This window comes from Erpetoichthys calabaricus, chromosome 1 (genome assembly GCF_900747795.2).
Source record: "Erpetoichthys calabaricus chromosome 1, fErpCal1.3, whole genome shotgun sequence".
NCBI lineage: Eukaryota > Metazoa > Chordata > Cladistia > Polypteriformes > Polypteridae > Erpetoichthys > Erpetoichthys calabaricus.
The window spans coordinates 279,992,872-280,013,087 of NC_041394.2; the positions used below are offsets into that span (position 1 = coordinate 279,992,872).

General features: G+C 35.9%; 1 protein-coding gene across 1 annotated transcript in view; it reads left to right on the forward strand.

Moving 5' to 3' along the window:
• The window catches only part of dnai7 (dynein axonemal intermediate chain 7), a 55,671-nt gene that overhangs the window by 9,624 nt on the left and 25,831 nt on the right, over nt 1–20,216 (forward strand). Inside the window, exons 2-5 of the mRNA XM_028815649.2 lie at nt 13,083–13,164; nt 16,760–16,851; nt 17,537–17,641; nt 19,636–19,773. Of these exons, the coding sequence (XP_028671482.2) occupies nt 13,083–13,164; nt 16,760–16,851; nt 17,537–17,641; nt 19,636–19,773 (417 nt within the window). The remainder of the gene's footprint in view (nt 1–13,082; nt 13,165–16,759; nt 16,852–17,536; nt 17,642–19,635; nt 19,774–20,216) is intronic.

The following is a 20,216-nucleotide window of genomic DNA, read 5'->3' on the forward strand; positions in this document are numbered from 1 at the left end:
AATTAGAGACCTTGAAAATTTTCCATAGTTACTTTTTAGACACTCTTGTGTATCTCAGCATCTTCTGTATGTACTGCATAAACCTCCCAATACTGTTCTATATGCGTGCATATATATATATATATCCCAGCATGCTTTGCTGTTAGCATTAGTTGGAAATTTACATTATTAACAGACATTTAAGCTCCAGAGAACAATGCAGTTTCTCTGATAAACAATTACACATCATTTTTATTTTGCTCTCAAAGCACTCACTAATTTATTTCTAAATTAACTCTATAATAGAATAAAAGTAGTAATCGTGAAAGCGCATGTGTGTATGTTTTGGTTGAGATGTGTGTGTGGTTGCTCTGGTCTTGGTACTGTAAATACCTTGCCAATTATGATGACAGTCTTGGCAATCACAGTCCTAAAGTTGTGTCTGAGACAGAACTCAGTAAATTCCTCTACTGCACCTCAAGCCATCATCATAATAATAATACATTTTATTTATATAGCCCCTTTCTCATGCTCAAGGCAATTATGCTCAACCTTACTTGCAGGAAACAGGATATGGCGGTTGATAAGTAATGGAATAGGGCAGGCTTTCCATGTAATGTTTTTCTGTGAATAAAACACAGTAATGTGCACAATAGTGCAGGAAATATGCAGCATGTTACATTTAAAAAATCATAGCACTACTCTGTAGTAATGTAAATAAGTGCAATAACATATAATTGATTTTACTGGTATGCTGCAGATTACCTGAGTCATGGAGCTGGGGAGCAATATTCCTTGCTTTCCACTTCAAAAAAACTTTAAAAACCCCAAAACTCTCTTTCTAGAAAGTTTTGTGTTTCATAATTATGAAATTGCATGCAAAATTAATTTTAGCATCATCTTTACAAATTTGAACATGATCCAAAACTTGGCTGTTGTTTTGCTCATCACTATTTTTTAGGCTTTTTGTGTTGTATTTTTGTGCCTGATGACTTTTTCTCATCTTGACATTCTTCTATGGCACTTGATACCATTTGTCTGTTGCCAAACTACTCCTGCCCACGTGAGGTAACGTAGATATTTGGAACCTTGGAATCCAACAAAGAAATTATTTTGATCTTCTTGTTAGACTGCCCAGCGCATACTTAAAATATTTAGAGAAGGTCAAATGGAGAGTAGATAGCCAGTTAGGCTGGATCACCAGGACGGACTTTGTCTGTTATAAATGACCAAGAATGTCTCAGAAAATGCTATTAACTGGAGATTTTCTTGTCCCCTGTACTGTTGTCAGCTAGCCACATCCCATTTATAATGACAATGCGCTTGTATTGTCATTTTTTATGTTGATGAAATTGAAATTGCTGTTCACTGTGGATCTAGCAAATAATTTTGCCATGAAATTTGCGTGTGCATTCTATCAAGAATAAAAAATTTATAGACCCTGAAAATTCTTCATAATTACTTTTTAGGCACTCTCTGAGTATCTCAGCTTCTTCTCTATGTACTGCAAAAACCTCCCAGTAGTGTTCTACATGCTTGCATATATATATATCCCAGCATGCTTTGCAGTTAGCATTAGTAGGAAATGTAACATTATTAACAGAATTTTAAGCTCCAGAGAATAATGCAGTTTCTCTGGTTTTGCACTTAATTAGCCTCCCTTTTGTAAATGAACAAAAGTTTTCAATGCTTATTGTAATTTACTTTTGTCACTTTTGCTACCACTCATGTCAGTAATCATCATTTTATGTCATCATATGAGTCCAAAATTATACTATTATGCAGGAAAAAATATAGCCATATACAGTATCATACATCTGTCATAATGAACATTTTTCATTCCTTTTTATTGCAATTTGTATTAATTTTACTGTAGTAAATGACATGTTGGTGTAAAATCTATGGTTGACTGCAAAGGTATGTTAAAATTGAGCAGAAAGAGAGCAAACAATTCTAGTGATCAAATAAAATGTTATAATGTATGCTCTTACTTTGCTCCCAGAATTTAAAACATTGAAATATAATTTTAGGAACACAGGAAAAATTGAGAATTGAAAGGTTTTTGACTACTGCTTCTCATTCCCCCTCTACTTTATTGTATGACTGCCAGCAAGTCACTTGTCCTGCCCATACATTCATTGTAAAGTAACAGTTGATTTGTGTTCTGTTTATGCAGAGACTTAGTTGATAAGAAATATAGGCTCTGGATTCAATTTTGTACCACTCTTCTTTTTTGCATCACTGTCTAATATGAAGTATGTAGTTTTCGTTGGGTCTCCAAAATGTTTCTCCCACACCCTTATACATGCAGGTTAAGTTGGGTTGTCTGGCAATTCTAAAATGGCCCTTCATGAATAATTGTTAGGGGTTTATGTGTGTGGCAGAATTGAACTGGTGTCCCATCCATGGTTGGTTCTTGCCTTGTACCCTGAAATTGGATTAGTCTGGTTCAAGAAACTGATGGAAGGAATATTTCTGCAGCCTGATTCTTTTAAAAAAAGCCTTTGAAATCCTTTAACAACATTTTTTGGTGTTGTACACACTGCCAGCTCAGTGAAAAATGTGAATTTGGAAATCCAAGTTACTGAGCTATATACTGCTTTTTAGAATGCAGAATGCTGAGGAGTCATTAACAGTATACCAAAATAATTAACACTTAAAGCAAAGAACAAAGCCAGCATTAGCCTATCATTAGTTAAACTACACATTTTATTAAAAAGTAAACTGGGAATATTGTAATTTAAATTGCACTTGGCACAATACATTTTGCATTGCTTTGTTAATGCAATTTAGAAAGAAGCAAGGTGTTACCACCAGAGGTAATTGTTTCCATTCCCTCTCACACTGTTACACTTTCTTTCTTTCTCTTGCTTTTGTTGCTCTGGTGTCCCTGCCCATTGCTCTTTCAGGACATCATACAGGACTGGATATGCCATCCCCAGCCTTTTCACAGTGGTATGGGGAATTAATCTCCCCCTTCTTTCTCTAGTTGGTTTTGTAGGTACCTTTGTTACATATAATCAGTCAGGCACTCCTTCAAAACAAAACACATTAGAACATAGTGTATCAAACAACAAGACAACAAACTGACCGAATCATTTTCTCCTCCACTGTAGGCTTATCTTCAGTCTCTTTAATTGACTTTTAAACCATTTCAATCAAAGCTCAGTTTGCTTCTTCACTACTTTAACTCATCCACCCATGTTTTAAACCTGCTTTCTTTTAATGGGGAATTGTGGAGCCCTGGAGCCTTTACAAATAGTTCTAGATGTAAGGCAGGAATGAATGGTGCATGAGATACCAGTCCATTAGTGGGCACATTTGCTACACAGTCACAATAACAGACTGAGTTACACCAGAGTTTGCACCTGACCTACACAAAATAGCCATTCTCTTCTGAGTCAGTTTAGTTGCAGGAAGCATTGATATATTTTTCAAAAACCCACCTGTTTTGAAATGAGTTTTGTAATATTCAATTTGTGACACATCATTTTCATTTTTCTATATTCTTCACTTTTACAAATATTATTTTTGAACTTATTTTTCCATTTTATTTGCTTTGTGATTCATCATATGTTTTTGTAAGTTATTTTAGTACTATGAATGAAATATACTTAAAAATAGCAAGAGCTAATGTATTTACTGTAGATGTAGACAATACTGGATCACTATAAGTCCATGGAAACTGCTCAGATTTCTGTGCATATTGATGTATTGAACTTACAGCAGAAACCGACCATTATGGCCACAAATTAAGCATGTATACATTAAGTAAAACATTACTTCCAAAAGTGCACAATGTTGTTTTTATGAACAGTAATTATTTGTATGCCCATCAAAAGCAATATTTTGTATATCCATCCATCTATTCCTCAATCCGTCAATCTCACCATTTCTAACCTATTTAGCCAGTTCAACAGTGGACTGTAGATGGGCAGCATGGAATGTAACAATAAGCATAAAGATCGCTATAATATAGCTTATAATTATTGTAAATTTGTAATACATTTTTGAACATGCTAATAGTTCTTTACAGGTGTATTATAAAATAATTAAATACTATTTTTTTCACTTTTCAAATACATGTTCAAGTGGATCCATTTTTAACATTTTGTAACACTAGAGGGAGCTGTTGCTCCTCTAACCCAACAGACAGATACGCAGGACACAGTGTAAAATCACCAAGAAGTATTTTAATTTTCTTCTTTTTCCAGTAAATAGTGCCAAAGCACCTCCACCACAGTAAACAATTAAATTAACCACACAAATAATCACTAATCTCTCCTCCACACCTCCCAGCAAGCTCTGTCTTCTACCTCCTAACTCTGGCTCGCTTGCTGGGTTCACAGCAGTCCTTTATATAGTCCTTGACCTGGAAGTGCTACCGTTCTTCCTCCCACGTGACTTGCAAGAACTTCCGGGTCAAATGGAGAACTTGAGTTTTCTTCAGCCGTGCAGGGTTTCCGTCCCCATGACTTGGGAGTACTTCCGGGCTATACGGGAAGCAAAAATCCTCCCGTCTCCCTGCAGCATCTCCTGGCGGCACCCACAGTACCCAGCAGGGCTGTGAAGCCGAACTACATATCCCATGGTGCCCTGCAGGAATCCGAGGTACCACTATGTTGCACGGAAATCACCATCTATCATCCTGGTGGAGGCAGTGTCCCAAAGTAGCTGCCTTTCCCCATCCTTCCATTCTTTGGGCGTGCCAGCCATCCATCACAATTTCTATATGCAAAATAACTGCTAGTTTTATGATTATTATGTTATATTACTCTATAATGTGGTATAAAATATAATCAAATTTACTACTCCCTGCTATTTTCAGTTATGACATTCATTCAAGTTTCTTAAAAGCATGTACAGGATTTTTCAGCATATATTGGGAGCTCACCTTAAATTATGGCCACTAGATGACAGAATTGGTACAACATGCAAAATGTGAGAAATTAATTTATACTAATATGGGCTCTTTTTTTCTTTATACACTCACAGTAGGTTTTAGTATCTTGAAAGGACTCCACACTGATTCAAGAAGAAGAGGATGTCACTGATAATGTATTCATCATTTTAATTAACAATGAAGCCTATGCAAGCAGCCTCAGTAATCTTATTTTGTCCATCCTTCTGTCCATTTTCTGAATCAACTTAATCTATTACAGATTTGAGGCAAACAAAAGCCTATTTTGGCAGCCCTGTATGCACAGCAGGAACCAACTGTGGTTGGAACGTCAAGGGAAAAGGTACAAACTTCACATAGAGACAGTGGCATAAAAACCAGACATGAATCACTGAAGCTATGAGAAAACAGGGTTAGCCACTGTGTCATCCATTTGTCTATAAATAAGTTTTTTCTTTACCATTATATGTAAAATCAGACCTGGAGCTCTATTACTCAGATAATAAAATCTGATCCAAAGCACTACCTACACATTCAGATGTTAATGAGATGCAGAAAGCCTAAGGGAATGAAAGATCACTGCATATAATCACTCATACCGTGATGTGTCATATATTTATTGTTTAGTACAGCGTAGATATACAAATTGTTATATGCAGAATTTTGCTCAAAATCTTTCAACTAATTATACAGTATGATAGTTTCTTTTCTATTTGCTTAACAACTCAGAAATGTAAATATAAAATTAAAAATCGTTTGGCTGCATATTCATAGAACTAGTCAGCAAAGTGGTTATGGGGAAGTGGACTCTTTTTATGCATTGGCTCGTTGTAATATTTTCCAGAGCCAGTTTTTAAAACCCAAATTATGTGTATATTGACTAGTTTTCTGAAGAACATACAGTACTTATGTTACCTTCTGCTCCCTGCAGATGCCCATTCAGTATTAGACATAAAGATACCCACCTTATATAAAAACACCTGACCCTTGCCATGGCTACACAAGTCCTTGTCAATCAATTATGGGCAAGATTTTTCTCATTGTCTCAGAATGAAATGTTTATATTTTAAAATATAGGAACAATATATATGCATGATTTGCAGCTGTGTTTCTTCTTCATAAGTCCTTTTTGAAGAATAATAGAAATAGTATTAGTAGCCACCACTTTATTCCAAAGTCTGTGTATACGACACAACTTAAGAAGGTGTGATGGGTTTGTGCTGACATGAAGTGCAACTTTGTCTTGACATTTATTAAGGGATGCCAAGGACAATGACTACATCAGCTTGGCACAGGAAATGGTAAGTTTCCATTGTGGCAGCACAGCTACACTAGCAGTGGGAGAGGCCTTGCACATGCCACTGTCTGAATGTAAGGGCAGCTAGGGGCATGGTCACCCTGGCAGGGAAGTAGGTGTGGGTTCAATCACGAGTAGGAGAAAGCTGTAACCTTGGCATAATTTTCCAATATTTTCTTTAGACCTTAAAATGCAGAGACATAGCAGATGACGGGGATTCTTTATCTTCATTAAGAGGATAAATAAGGTCATTGATGTCTCAAAGAAGGTCAGAGCACCTCCTGTTTGGATTATCCCTGTTCCAAAACAAAGGAGATAAAAAACCCATGTAATGTTTTTAAAGGTGGAGAAACAGGTAGAGATTTCTAGCCCTATGGAAGACAACACAAGCTCCTGAAGTGGCAGAATTGTAACTACCGTATGTTGACTTCATACGACTTTTAAAATTATTTGAAGGCGCAGGGTTACAGGGACACATTGGACCATTACAGAGAGTTCTTGCCTAGTGTCACTAAAGCAAAGATAGAGCAGACGACTCACTTGATAAACAGGGAACAACAATCATAGAGATAAGTGCGAGTTGTTGCATTGTTTGTTGATTATGTGTTCAAACTTTCCTCTCTCAATGCAGTAAACAAAATTGGCCTTCTTGATATTATTCTGAGTGCAGAGGCCTCAATGAGAGCCCCTATTTATCAACCATTTAATATATTGTTAATAGCACATTGATGATATTTTAGGTAAAATCTAAAATAGGAAAATATAAGCAAGAAATGTAATAATAATTTGGAGTCTTAATGCAGGACCTGGTGCCACAATGAAACCATATTTTAAAAGTGTGAATATTCTCTTTGATATGAAATAGTCATTCTGAGATAAAGATGTGCAACAGCAGATTCATCAAAATGGTATTCTCCTGATTTAAATTTAACACCATTTTTATTGACAATAATAGCACCTAGATTTAAACATTATTTTTTTTTTACAAGCAGGATCCACGGATGGACAAAAAGAAGAAAAATAAGCAGGCAGGCTCAAGTTAATTTCTATTTTTAGTCTGTCATATTAAGAGTAGTGTCTTTTGCTGAAATTATTTGCCTTACTTTTTGAAGTTGCCCTACAATAGTGAAAAATAAAGAAATAACTAAAAATACAATAAAAACAAGTCCGACTTAATCAGTTAAAATCTGCAGACAATATCCTGCTGGTCCAACTATTTCGGTGACCAGGCATGTTTGTGTTTGATCAATTGTAATGAAAATGAACACTTTTACCTTAGTGGAACAGAATTTGCTAGCTTAGTGTACATTAATGAATAGCTTGCTAATATAATTATTCATGTCTTTACTTTCTTTAAAGCTAAGTCTTGTGTACTTACTATGCCAATGCTTCCCTTACTGTGTTAATTTTACCAGGCAACAAACTTTTATGCAGATTCAGTTCATTTGTTTTTTTGATTTGATGTTTGAACATTCTCAGAGTAATTCTCTTGTGATGAATCTTTTTTTTTTTTTAGTTATCTTGTTGTCCCAACTATTTACTATGTGTTTATTGATTTGCATTATTTTTAAATATCATATACAATGTTGTCTGGGACCAACTACTAAGACTGGGTGGTTGGGGGAAACATTGTCCCATTATAATGGTTTTTCCTCATATAAAAATAGATTATTCAATGTTTATCATAGCCTAAGAGAATACATTTATAAATATTGTTAGTTAGTAATAGACCTGTTTTTTTCAGTAAAATTCAGTAAAATTTTTTCTGCATGCTCAAAATCCAACATTTCAACTGAAAAGCATGATAAAGTATTTGTAACTCTGGCTTGGATTCTTCGACTTTCACAAAAAAAGAGTTCTATTTTTGCTGTTCTGCATTGCCCTGTGACAATATGCAGCAAATTACATTCATTTATGATAGACACATTTTTTTTACCATGGTGGTTTATCGGGGCACATACATTCAGTACCAATTGAACAACAATCTTTAACAAATTCATATCTAGAATTCCCATGATTATTGCTATAGCTGGCTTTTGTAGCACATACCTGCACATGTGAACCTCTGCTTTGTTAGTTTAATTGATTAATTTTTAATTAAAGTGATTGGGGGAATAATGTAGGTTGATTAATAGTGGTTCATAATTTAGAATTCTTCTCTACTGCTTGCACATATGACAACTCCAGAGAAGCAAGAAGAAGGCTGTACAGAGCCAGTCAGTTCATATAACCTGTGTTATTATTGTAAACGCAATGCATTACACATATCAAGCCAACAATAACAAGAAAAAGATGAGCTTCATAGAAAGGAAACAATTAAGTACAAACTCGCAATATTGAAGCCTACTGGATCTCCTTGAGGATTTCAGATTATATGACAGAAGAGCAGAAGATGACACATTACATGACTCTGTGACGACTTTTGAGCACAGTGTCAAATTTCTAGAGTACTGCAAGCTCACCCTATGCTGACAGCCAATTAACATGCTGCCTGGCAGTGCCAGTGCCTGTATGATAGTTTTTCAGGTAATGGTGAGTGTAGCCACAATTTTCTATTACCCTTTTTCATTTTTGTCATTGTATGAAAACCACAAGACATCAAACAGGTGAGCCTCTCTTCTATTTGTGTTGTCCAAAAGATGTGTGTTTCTTCTTTCCTTGTAGCTCCATCATATGCCTTGTACTTCAAGGTGTGTGCTCTTTGCCTGTCAGCTTATTCACACACAAGCCCGTCCCTACGACTTAAGACCAAATCAGATGGGTTTGATTTTGTTGGTGTAAGTTGGCGACCAGAGTGACCGAGTCTCATGCGATGTCAAACTCCACAACTGAGAGGTGCTGTTCTCCTTGTCTAGAGGTTATATCATGCTAACTGGTCAGCGTGTTCATTTAGGTGTGATCACAGGACTACAGAACACTTAAACGGGATGTCTGTTCACCCAAATTTTAGTCCACTAACATTTTTTCTTTCACACCTTACTTGGTAGTTCTGAAATATAGTAAGCATGCTGTGAGTCAAAGAGCCTCTGAATGTTGACACACTTTCTTTGCAAATTGGACATTTTCTTCTGAGTTGGTCATTTGTTTAATTTCTTTAGATGGTGTACCACAAATGTTAGCTGCTTTTGTCAAGGTAACACTGTGCATTTGGGCTTATTTTGGTTTTCATAGTGCTACAATGAAGATGTTTAATATGAAAAACTCAGTTTGCAGGCTTTAACATATTAGAATCAAATGTTCCTGCAAACTACTAAGTGGGTGTATCTTTTCAACACCAGCTTATATGAGTGCCCAAATTCTGATTTATATTAAAATTCACAAACTAATGTAATTTAAAGAGAAAGTGGCATGCTAAGTAACCTCATCTGAAGTCCAGTTAATATCATAGCACATGATAGTGATGTTCTAATGAATAGTTAACTTGAAATGTTTCTGAACATTGAATAGTGTTTAACATGGTTAGCTTGTATATGAAACATTTAATAATTTAGTGAGGAAAATAAAAAGGTAATCGTCTATATGTAGACTGTAGACTGAAGAATTTTAAATGCACATTTATATAATGTACATTCAAACAGTATTTTCTAATATGAAATATTCTGATGTCATTTACTGGTTGACGGCCATCAAGAGCTCATCTCACAAGGACTCACTCAGCAAAAGGTCAGATTATGATCCAGTATATGTAGCTTATGCATTGTAAATGAATATTCACACTCTTAATGTGAAGGATACTCAAGTACTTTATATCCATGTCCACTATTACAAAAATAAGTACCTTTAGTATGAATCGAGTCAACGGTTTCTGTCAATAGGTGTAACAAACTAAAATTTTTGCTTATAGGGATATGATTTAAACTTTAAGTTCAGTTAAATAAAAGAAATTATTTGCAATATATTACTGAATTGAATTACAATATTTATATTCCATAACTTAAAAAAAAAATCACACTATTATCAGACTGTACCATGCTTCAAATATACATCTCTGGCAATTCCCATCCCATCTCTGGACCTGTTGTGAAGGAATTAGTTTTAGTACAAATAAATAAATGCTATATAGGTAAATGTTCTTTGGATTTTTAGCCAGCCACTGTGTTAGCTAGTCAAAAGCTGACTACAGACATCCATCCATTTTCCAACCCGCTGAATCCTAACACAGGGTCACGGGGGTCTGCTGGAGCCAATCCCAGCCAACACAGGGCACAAGGCAGAAACCAATCCCAGGTAGGATGCCAACCCACCGCAGGACACACACAAACACACACCAAGCATACACTAGGGCCAATTTAGAATCGCCAATCCACCTAAACAGCATGTCTTTGGACTGTGGGAGGAAACCGGAGCGCCCGGAGGAAACCCACACAGACACGGGGAGAACATGCAAACTCCACGCAGGGAGGACCCGGGAAGCAAACCCAGGTCCCCAGGTCTCCGAACTGCGAGGCAGCAGCACTACCCACTGCGCCACCATGCTGCCCAGACTACAGACAAGCATAGATAATATTTAAACAGATGGACGTAAGCATCAGTCAATATCATTGTCTGTTTTACTCATATATTTATACAATTGTAGTTAAGTGGCCATTACAATAGATGTTGTTGCTTATATAAATCAATCCATCTATTTTCTACCACTTACCCAAAGTCGAGTCATGATGGCTACAGTCCTTTTTTTATCCTTAAGAAAGTACTTAATTTCATTTTTCACCTAAATTTTAAAAAGAATTCATGAAGAATAAAGAATTCTTCTGAGACTCCAGTAATCACGTTTTGTCTTTAGTAAAACAGCAACGTTGATTAAATCAGAACAGTCACTTTACTCTGCAGCAACCCCTCTGATTCATCAGAATGCTTCTAATCAAGACCAGAAAAAATGCAGACTTGTGCAAGAGAAAATTAAATTCGTTTACTACCTTCTTGGGCGTAATACAGAAAATGTACTGTAGTTTAAAGAGAACTGCATCTTTCAGTCTGAGAATATCTTAATGGATTACCAGGGCTGAAGTGTGTATTGTGTTGATTAGCTGCTTTAGGCGAATCAGGCAAAATGACTGGTGCCTTTCTCAAAGCAATATTACATTTAAATTTCCAAAAGTGTCAATAATTTCTTTCATATATTTCAGTAGCTGCAGATGAGGTCCCAATACGTTCTGACCTATTACCAAAGTAATTAAATTACACTGGTAAAACATTCTTGTTGAAATTATCAAAAGCATTTATAATAATTAATCATTATTAATAATAATCAGGACATCAGGATTGTAAGTAACTTTACATTTGCAAGATTATTCTTGCAACCTTGAATGACATAATTAGATTAGAAAATAGTGTTAACTTCCTACATATACACATTTTTTAAAACACAGGAACAGCCTACTTTATATTCAGCATTAACAACTGGAAGAGCACTCATACAGACTTGTTCTAACTTTTACTTGAATCACAAACATAAAATATGTGCTATCCAGTTTGTTGACCTGGTTTGCCACTGAGGATATCAATATGATTCACTTCTTGTAACTCCTGGTTGTGGCTCCAGATTTCAAGGGCAAGGGCAAGAACAATGTACAAATATCCCAGTACAAGACTCTTCCTTTAAGTTGCACTCCTATCTGAATTTGATTTGGAATTATTAGTCCATCTCAATATATTTGTGAAATTGTGTTCTTCTACTTTCCCCACGTCTAGCTTTTTGTTGTTTTTACCCATCTGCTGTTCAGAACCCAAAATTCAGACATAACAGCATTGAGACATTTGCCAAAAAGGTAATAGGTAAGCATACTTTGTCTATAAAAGCTCAGCTCCGTCAGTTTGTAATACTCCAGATCCACCATTTGTCACCAGGGGGCATGCATGACCTCAAATACCATATAAATACACAGGAAAATAATCTTGTAATTTCAGCAGCCAACTTTCCATTCTGTGAGTGTGGTTTATAAGTCCAAGAGTAAAACAATACAGTAGATTAAAGTGGTACTTGGGCCAAACTATTTAACTTTACACAACACACCTCAGTATGGAGTTCACATCGCAAAGGCCTCTGCAATCAACATCATACTAAAGCTCTTTATGTGTCCAAATTCATTGTACATTTGTTGACATATATGAAACATATATTTTAGATGAAGCACAGATGGTTTTAAGAAAGTTATGACTTAAAATCCAAATCATTAGCCACTAGGCCTCACGGAAACCTGTAAAACAAAACTCATTTTCTATGAAAATCCCGATGGTGTTGAAGCTGTTCACCAGTCACTGAATAATAAATACATTACTGGAAGGATTTTTCACTGTTGTCTGAAATGAGAACCAAAAAAAAAAGAATTTTGACACATAATCATTGAAAAGAGGTAAGTGCTGTATGTGTACTGTTAGGTTTCATAGACGGCCTGGCTGTGTGCTTGTCCTTTATTTTCTGTAGCTTTGCAACACTAATTGTACTTCATGAATGTATCCTGTAATGTATTCCTGTGTTTTTCTGATGCTGTATAGATGTGCTCATGATACTCACAACTCAGTTTCTGAACAATATGCCTTTGTTCTTTTATGCCACTTTCTTAAATAGGCTTAAACCTTCAATCAGTAATGTTTGTTTTCAAAGTATCATATGAAAATGAGAATATATACCAGAACCTGTTCACATTGTAAGTTTTCATAGCTGATATTCTTTAATTTCATCCATGCCTGCATTTGACTGGTAACTTTTTAGTGTTATTTATTTTATTGTTTTGTATTTTTGCATAATGTCTTTTTTTTTTTTGCTGAAATAATCTTCATTGTTCAAGGCAGAACTTTTATTAATCATTAATAGTAAACTGAAATATATGTGTGAGCAAACAAATAGTAAATAACCCTAATATTACAAATAATACACATTTTTTTATTTATTTATTTTTTTGGAAGTCTGGAAAAAAGAAAGGAAAGTTAAGTAAAGCTGAACGTGAGCGGTTGCAACGGGAAGAAGAAGAAAGGCAATTGAAAGAAGGTAGATTCAACTATGTGAAATTCTACTGAAATTCATCTTGAACTTATTGCTGTGCTGCAAAACTTTTAATGCATGTACACTATATTGTGAAAAGTTTCTTAATTTACTGCAGCACTTTTTGGATGGGTTACGGTAAGCATATGTCTTCTACCATAATAATAGTACAATTAAAGAAATATTTCAGGAGCTGGATGTAAGAAGGACAAAATTAAGTACTGTCTTTTTATTTTTTATTTTTTTATTTGTTTATTAATTTTTATTGTAATCATTCCATACAAATAGATCAATTTATAACCAAACAAAACTGAAGACAAATCAAACCCCTCCCCTGAGAAGGAGAGCTTGGCCAAAGGAGAATTGCTTAGGGCTTTTTAATAAGGCAACAATAAACAAAAGAAAGGGAGAAATAAATATATATGTTTATATATATATAAAGATTTTCCATCTTAAAATGCTTTGTAAGTTGGTTCCATATTCTGAGTGAGTAAAGCACAATTGGGTTATTAGTATATTTGCGATAACTTGCATTTATTGGAGAGCAAAGCAGGGAGTATAAAGAAGTACTAGAGGATTTTACTTCTATTGCGGACTAAGCCTGTGTATGTTCATTTATTTGTGTCCAGGTTTTTATGGCTTGTATGTTTGCATCCCAGTAATAAAACTGAAAATTAGGTAAAGCCATGCCACCTTCTGCCTGAGGTCTTTGTAGGGTCACTCTTCGTTTTCGTGGGTGTTTTGAGTTCCAAATGAATGAGGGTATTGTTGAATCTAACTGTTTAAAAAACGATTTACTTATATATATTGGAATGTTTTGAAATAAAAAAAGAAGTTTAGGAAGGATATTCATCTTAACAACGTTAATTCTTCCGGCTAAAGTGAGATGAAGGGTTGACCATCTATGTAAGTCTTGCTTAATTTTTTCCGTACAGACGGCAAAATTTTGTTGATAAAGAGCTTTATGTTTACTTGTGATATTTACACAAAGGTATTTAAACTGATCTGCTATGGTAAAAGGTAGGGTGTCCAATCTAATATTATATGCTTGTGAATTCACTGGAAAGAGTATACTTTTATTCAGATTAATTTTAAGACCAGATATCTTTTAAAATTCTGTTAGTGCTGTTAAAACTGCAGGGACAGTGTTTTCTGGGTCTGATATATATAAAACCATATCATCTGCATATAGAAAAATTTTCTGTTCCAGTCCTTCTCTGACAATCCCCTTTATCTGAAAAGAATTTCGGCAGTACTGTCTTTTTAAATCTGTTATTTCATAACATAAACTTGTTACGGTGACCAATGCATTCTATTAGCAAGTAGCAACAGCTCAGTGTCATACTGCAAAAATCTTGTTGGTCAAATGCACTAAAGATAAAGAAAGCCAACAAATTAGCTTGAGGCCTGCTAGGATACACGCAGAAAAAGTACATGAGTCATTTGTTAACTTCACATGCTGTTCTGATTTTCTTAAGTTTGCCATTTTTTTCTTTCAAATAATAAAAATACATGTTGTCTCTGAACTGTGAACTAACTATCACACTCTCCTGACATCCACTCCTACAAATTATTTGAAATGAGAAGTTTTTTAAATTGTTGAGATTGCTCAGTCTCCTGAGAAATTCTTAAAAACATATGTGTTATATCAATGATTTCCAGTCTGTGGATCACTTTGTTAAATATGCAAAGACTTTAAATTATTCAGGAGGACCTGCAGAAAGATCTACAAAAACATGGGGAGAACACACTGACCACAAACTGATAGTGACTAGGTTGTGATTTGAACCCAGCCACAAGCTGCAAGGTAGCCACATCTGACTGTGCTGCTTGGATTTACTTAATGCAATATTCAGATGTTCATTCAAATGCCATGTTGGCACACATTTCAGATGACATGCTCATACATTATATTGCCAAAAGTATTGGGACCCCCCTCCAAATCATTGAATTCAGGCGTTCCAGTCACTTCCATGGCCACAGGTGTATAAAATCAAGCACCTAGGCATGCAGACTGCTTCTACAAACATTTGTGAAAGAATGGGTCGCTCTCAGAAGCTAACTGAATTCAAGCATGGTACTGTGATAGGATGCCTCCTGTGCAGTAAGTCCATTCGTGAAATTTCCTCACTACTAAATGTTCCATGGTCAACTGTTAGTGGTATTATAACAAAGAGGAAGCAATTGGGAACAACAGCAACTCAGCCACAAAGTGGTAGGCCACGTAAAATCACAGAGCGAGGACAATGCATGCTGAATCGAGCAGTGTGCAGAAGTCGCCAACTTTCTGCAGAGTCAATAGGTACAAACCTCCAAAAGCTCAAGAACAGTGTGTAGAGAGCTTCATAGAATGGGTTTCCATGGCTGAGCAGCTGCATCCATGCCTTACATCACCAAGTCTAATGCAAAGCATTGGATGCAGTGGTGTATAGCACACCACCACTGGACTCTAGAGCTGTGGAGATGTTCCTCTGGAGTGACAAACCATGCTTCTCTGTCTGGCAATCTGATGGACAAGTCTGGGTTTGGTGGTTGCCAGGAGAACGGTACTTGCCTCACTGCATTGTGCCAAGTGTAAAGTTTGGTGGAGGGGGGATTATGGTGTGGGGTTGTTTTTCAAGGGTTGGGCTTGGCCCCTTAGTTACAGTGAAAGGATCTTAATGCTTCAGCATGCAAAGCCATTTTGGACAATTACATGCTTCCAACTGTGTGGGAACAGTTTAGGGATGGCCCCTTCCTGTTCCAACAGGACTGTGCACCACTGCACAAAGAAAGGTCTATAAAGAAATGGATGAGTGAGTTTTGTGTGGAAGAACTTAATTGGCCTGCACAGAACCCTGACTTCAACCCAACAGAATACCTTTGGGATGAATTAGAGCGGAAACTGAGAGCCAGGCCTTCTTGTCCAACATCAGCACCTGACCTCACAAATGCTCTCCTGGATAAACACACTCCTAAACCTTGTGGAAAACCTTCCCAGAAGAGTTGAAGCTGTTATAGCTGCAAAGGGTGGACCAACTCCATATCAGAAGCCTATGTATTAAGATTGGGATGTCACTAAAGTTTATGTGTGTGTAAAGGCAGGTTTCCCAATACATTTGGCAGTATAGTGTACATTTATCAACATAAATGTATTCTTGGTGCATCAGCCATCTTGCTTCTAACTAATTAACTTCTAAATGCAAACTCATGTAATCTGCATATTTTTAGGAACTATACAAATGTTTTAAATGTGTAAACTTTGTTTAATTAGTAAATATTTTGCAAAAAATTATTTTGGTAAAACTTCCTTGTGCTCAAGTCTGTTTAGCACTCAAGGACTCTGTAATGGAAAATGTGGGTTCAGAAATTAAATGGTGGCTATTTTCAGTCACAGATTAGGCTGTTCGGAGACTGTCAATCTGTGTGGTCTGAGTGGGTATGGATGTATGTAGAAGTGTGCTCAGAGATGGATCTATGTCTTATCCACTGTTGATTCCTGTCTCTCCTGTGCCTGATATTGCAGCAATAGGCTCCTGTTTTCCTCAGCCTTAATGTGGGTATGTTCAGATAACAGATGAACAAAGGATATTTTCAATAAATTACATTCTTTTGTTGCCAGAGGAGGAACGCTTGCTAGCTGAAAAAGAAGAAGCCGAGAGATTGGAAAGGGAACAAAAACTGCAAGAAGAGCGGGACAGACTTGAAGCCAAGGTCTGTTAAACACAAACAGTACACAGAAAAGCATTCATTTAATCATTTTGTTTCCTAAATCTATTTAATTAATAGACATGTCTAAATAATTTTTAAATTTTTTTGCGTTCCATCAATATACATACCTTTTATAAATGTCAAAATTTGTACAACACATTTTTTGTGTGGTCATTGGTCTTCTGACAGGTGATATATTATTACAACATTCATTTGACTGATGACTGATCAGCTACTACAGTGTATCACCTTGTTAGCCATCTTTAAGTACAGTGCTGTTTGTCAGAGTAAGTGTAGGGGTGTGTGTGTGGGAGCCCTGTCTTGGGATTGTGCCTTCCTTGTGCCTGATGTTTCTGATGTACTGTAGCTGCCAGCTTCAATTTTCTTGAAATGAAGTAAGCAGGCTTAAAAGAAATGGATGGGTTGATATTTATTTAGTCGCTCTTTAGGTAGTGTAGGAGTGCCAGAATACTTAGTTTAGGTTGTAAAGTAATTCAAGGACTTTGGACAGATCCACTTTGCTAGAGTTAGATTATCAAGCAGATTTTTTTTTAATATCCAAATATATATATATTGAATGTTTTGAAGTGACGGCTCAACACTATAGATCAAGTTTAAGACACGATTTAATTCCATTATATGACAAAAATGTAATAACAGTGAGGTGTAAAAATGCATGTTTTTACAGGATCTAGAACGAAGGGAATCTGAGCTTATTGAACTGCATCTTTTACTGGATGGGAACCGTATCTCTGCAAATAATTGGTATGAAAAACTCAGAAAGCAAGCAAAGGTTGGTATAGATTATATAATACACTGTATATTTTAATAAATTTGTATTCATTTTTATATTACATGCTGTGACTTATCTGTCCAGTATTATTTTCTGGCTTGCCTTAGGTGCTGATGGGATAGACTTTGACTACCCAGTACTTGAAAAATTTTATTAAAAGGGCTTAGAGAACAAGTGAATAAGATTTGAGTTATTTTATTGGCACTGTTACAAATATTTCTAGAACTGCTTTTTATTAAGGTCTTTATTTATAGCATGACTGGAATTTATAGAATAAAACTGTCCTCAATGTGAACTTGTGATACACATTAAACAGAAAAATAATATGTGCTCAAGTTCTTCCATCTGTCTGTTTTCTGAACCTAAACATTTTCTCTGCAGTCCATTAATTAATTACTTATTGATACTGTGAACAATCATGGGTGCTCTTAGGCTGGTCGCAAAACCAGAATATGAACAAGGAGGCCAAAGTTATAAAAAAGGTTGTCTTTATTGTAAGTAAAGCAAACAAGACAGGGAATAAAAAACTGGAGTAACCCAACTACAGCAAACAACAAATCTGCTGCTTCTGATTACCTTTTAGCTGTCTGTTAGTTAGGATGGCTGGTCCACTTATCACCTACACATCTGTCTTTTTCTCGCTCTCAACTCCTGGTCATTTTCCTATAATCCTCTGGCCCTAATTTTTCCTACTAGTAGAAATCTTATCCACATCGGTCCTTCCAACTCCAAACTTGCAGGAGTGATAAGTAAGAGACTACTTCAAGGGTAAAAGTCAGGAGTGCCCTCTTAAACTCCTCATAACACTCCCATAGTACACTTAAAAGTTTAGTCAACCACTGGGTGTTTCCACTCCGTTTTAAACGAAATTCACTAATGCTTATCTCTAGACTTATATATTATACAGTACACGTGGCTTCAGCAAGTCTATCCCTAGGGTAACATGACCATCATATTAAATAGAACTTTGCCTCGAACACTGTAATGTGTTTGTCTCCTGTGACCTGTGAAATTGGGCGGCATGGTGGCGCAGTGGTAGCACTGCTGCCTCGCAGTTAGGAGACCTGGGTTCGCTTCACGGATGTGTGGAGTTCGCATGTTCTCCCCGTGTCTGCGTGGGTTTCCTCCGGGCACACTGGTTTCCTCCCACAGTCCAAAGACATGCAGGTTAGGTGGATTGGTGATTCCAAATTGGCCCTAGTGTGTGCTTGGTGTGTGGGTGTGTTTGTGTGTGTCCTGCAGTGGGTTGGCACCCTGCCCGGGATTGGTTCCTGCCTTGTGCCCTGTGTTGGCTGGGATTGGCTCCAGCAGACCCCCGTGACCCTGTGTTCGGATTCAGCGGGCTGGAAAATGGATGGATGGATGGACCTGTGAAATTAGTGAACTTCTAATAATTTAGCAAATGTCTTCCATACACAATAAATCTTTCACAACAAATAACAAAAGGGCAAAATGAAATGAAGCATCTGAGTATAATATACAATTTTTCTGGAAACAGAATGTGTAGTTGATGTGTTTTTATTTGTTATTTCCCATTATTTAAATATTATTTATTTGTACATTTTATGGGGATGTTTGTGTACTGTAATGGGCTGGAGTCTTTTTCAGGGTTTGTTTTTTGCTTTTACCTGATGCTGTCTTGCATAGGCTTTGCCTCCTCATGACACTTCATTTTAATAACCAGTTCAGAAAATAGATGGACAAAACTTTTAGAAACCAACTCCATATAAACTCTGTCTTTGAAAAAAATGCTAACAATGTTTAAGTTAAAGTTGATAAATGTTCTGTTTCTCATCTGCAGAATCTCTTTATTTTCCCCTGTTCCAGATAGAAGGACTTGTATATTGTAAAAAGAAGGAATCATTTACAGATACAGTTTGAGGAGCATACCTTTGATTTACTGTACTAAAATATATTGAAATGTTTGGATATTCATTTATATTTACTGTATATTGTGACAATTTTTGTGACCTTTTAATTTGCTTTAATTTAAGTGGAACCGTTATATGCGCTGTGATGGAAGTCCTGATCCGTCTATAACACAAGAAATAAATACGTTCATAAACCTATCAAAGGAGGACAATAATAAGAACACCAATTCAATGATTTCCAATGCAACTTTGGCAATAAATGTAAGTGATTAAAGTACATTTGTATGCCTTTCACTTTCATATCCATTAGTGACTGTTGTCTTCAGAAGCAGCATTCCAAGAAAAAAAATGCAAAATTTTCCGGCTTTGCATTTTACAAGATACAAAGAGAAATGTTCTGCTTAAAGCATTGATCATTTTGATGTATTTCACATCAAATAACGTTGTTTAAGTAATACATCTTTTTTATTTGTGCTTTCTGTGTTTGATTGTTTAATAATTGGTTATTTCTTTAAATTTGTATGTAAAAATATGCATTTCATTTTCAATTCTTTCAGTGTTTTCAGTCCTTATACATATTATTCATGAAATTGCTTACACGTTTGGCTTATTTTTCCTTTTAATTTGTTACTAATAATGAATTCCTTTTAATATTATATCTATCCTGATACAGTATGTAGAATATTTATTATGGAGAGACATGG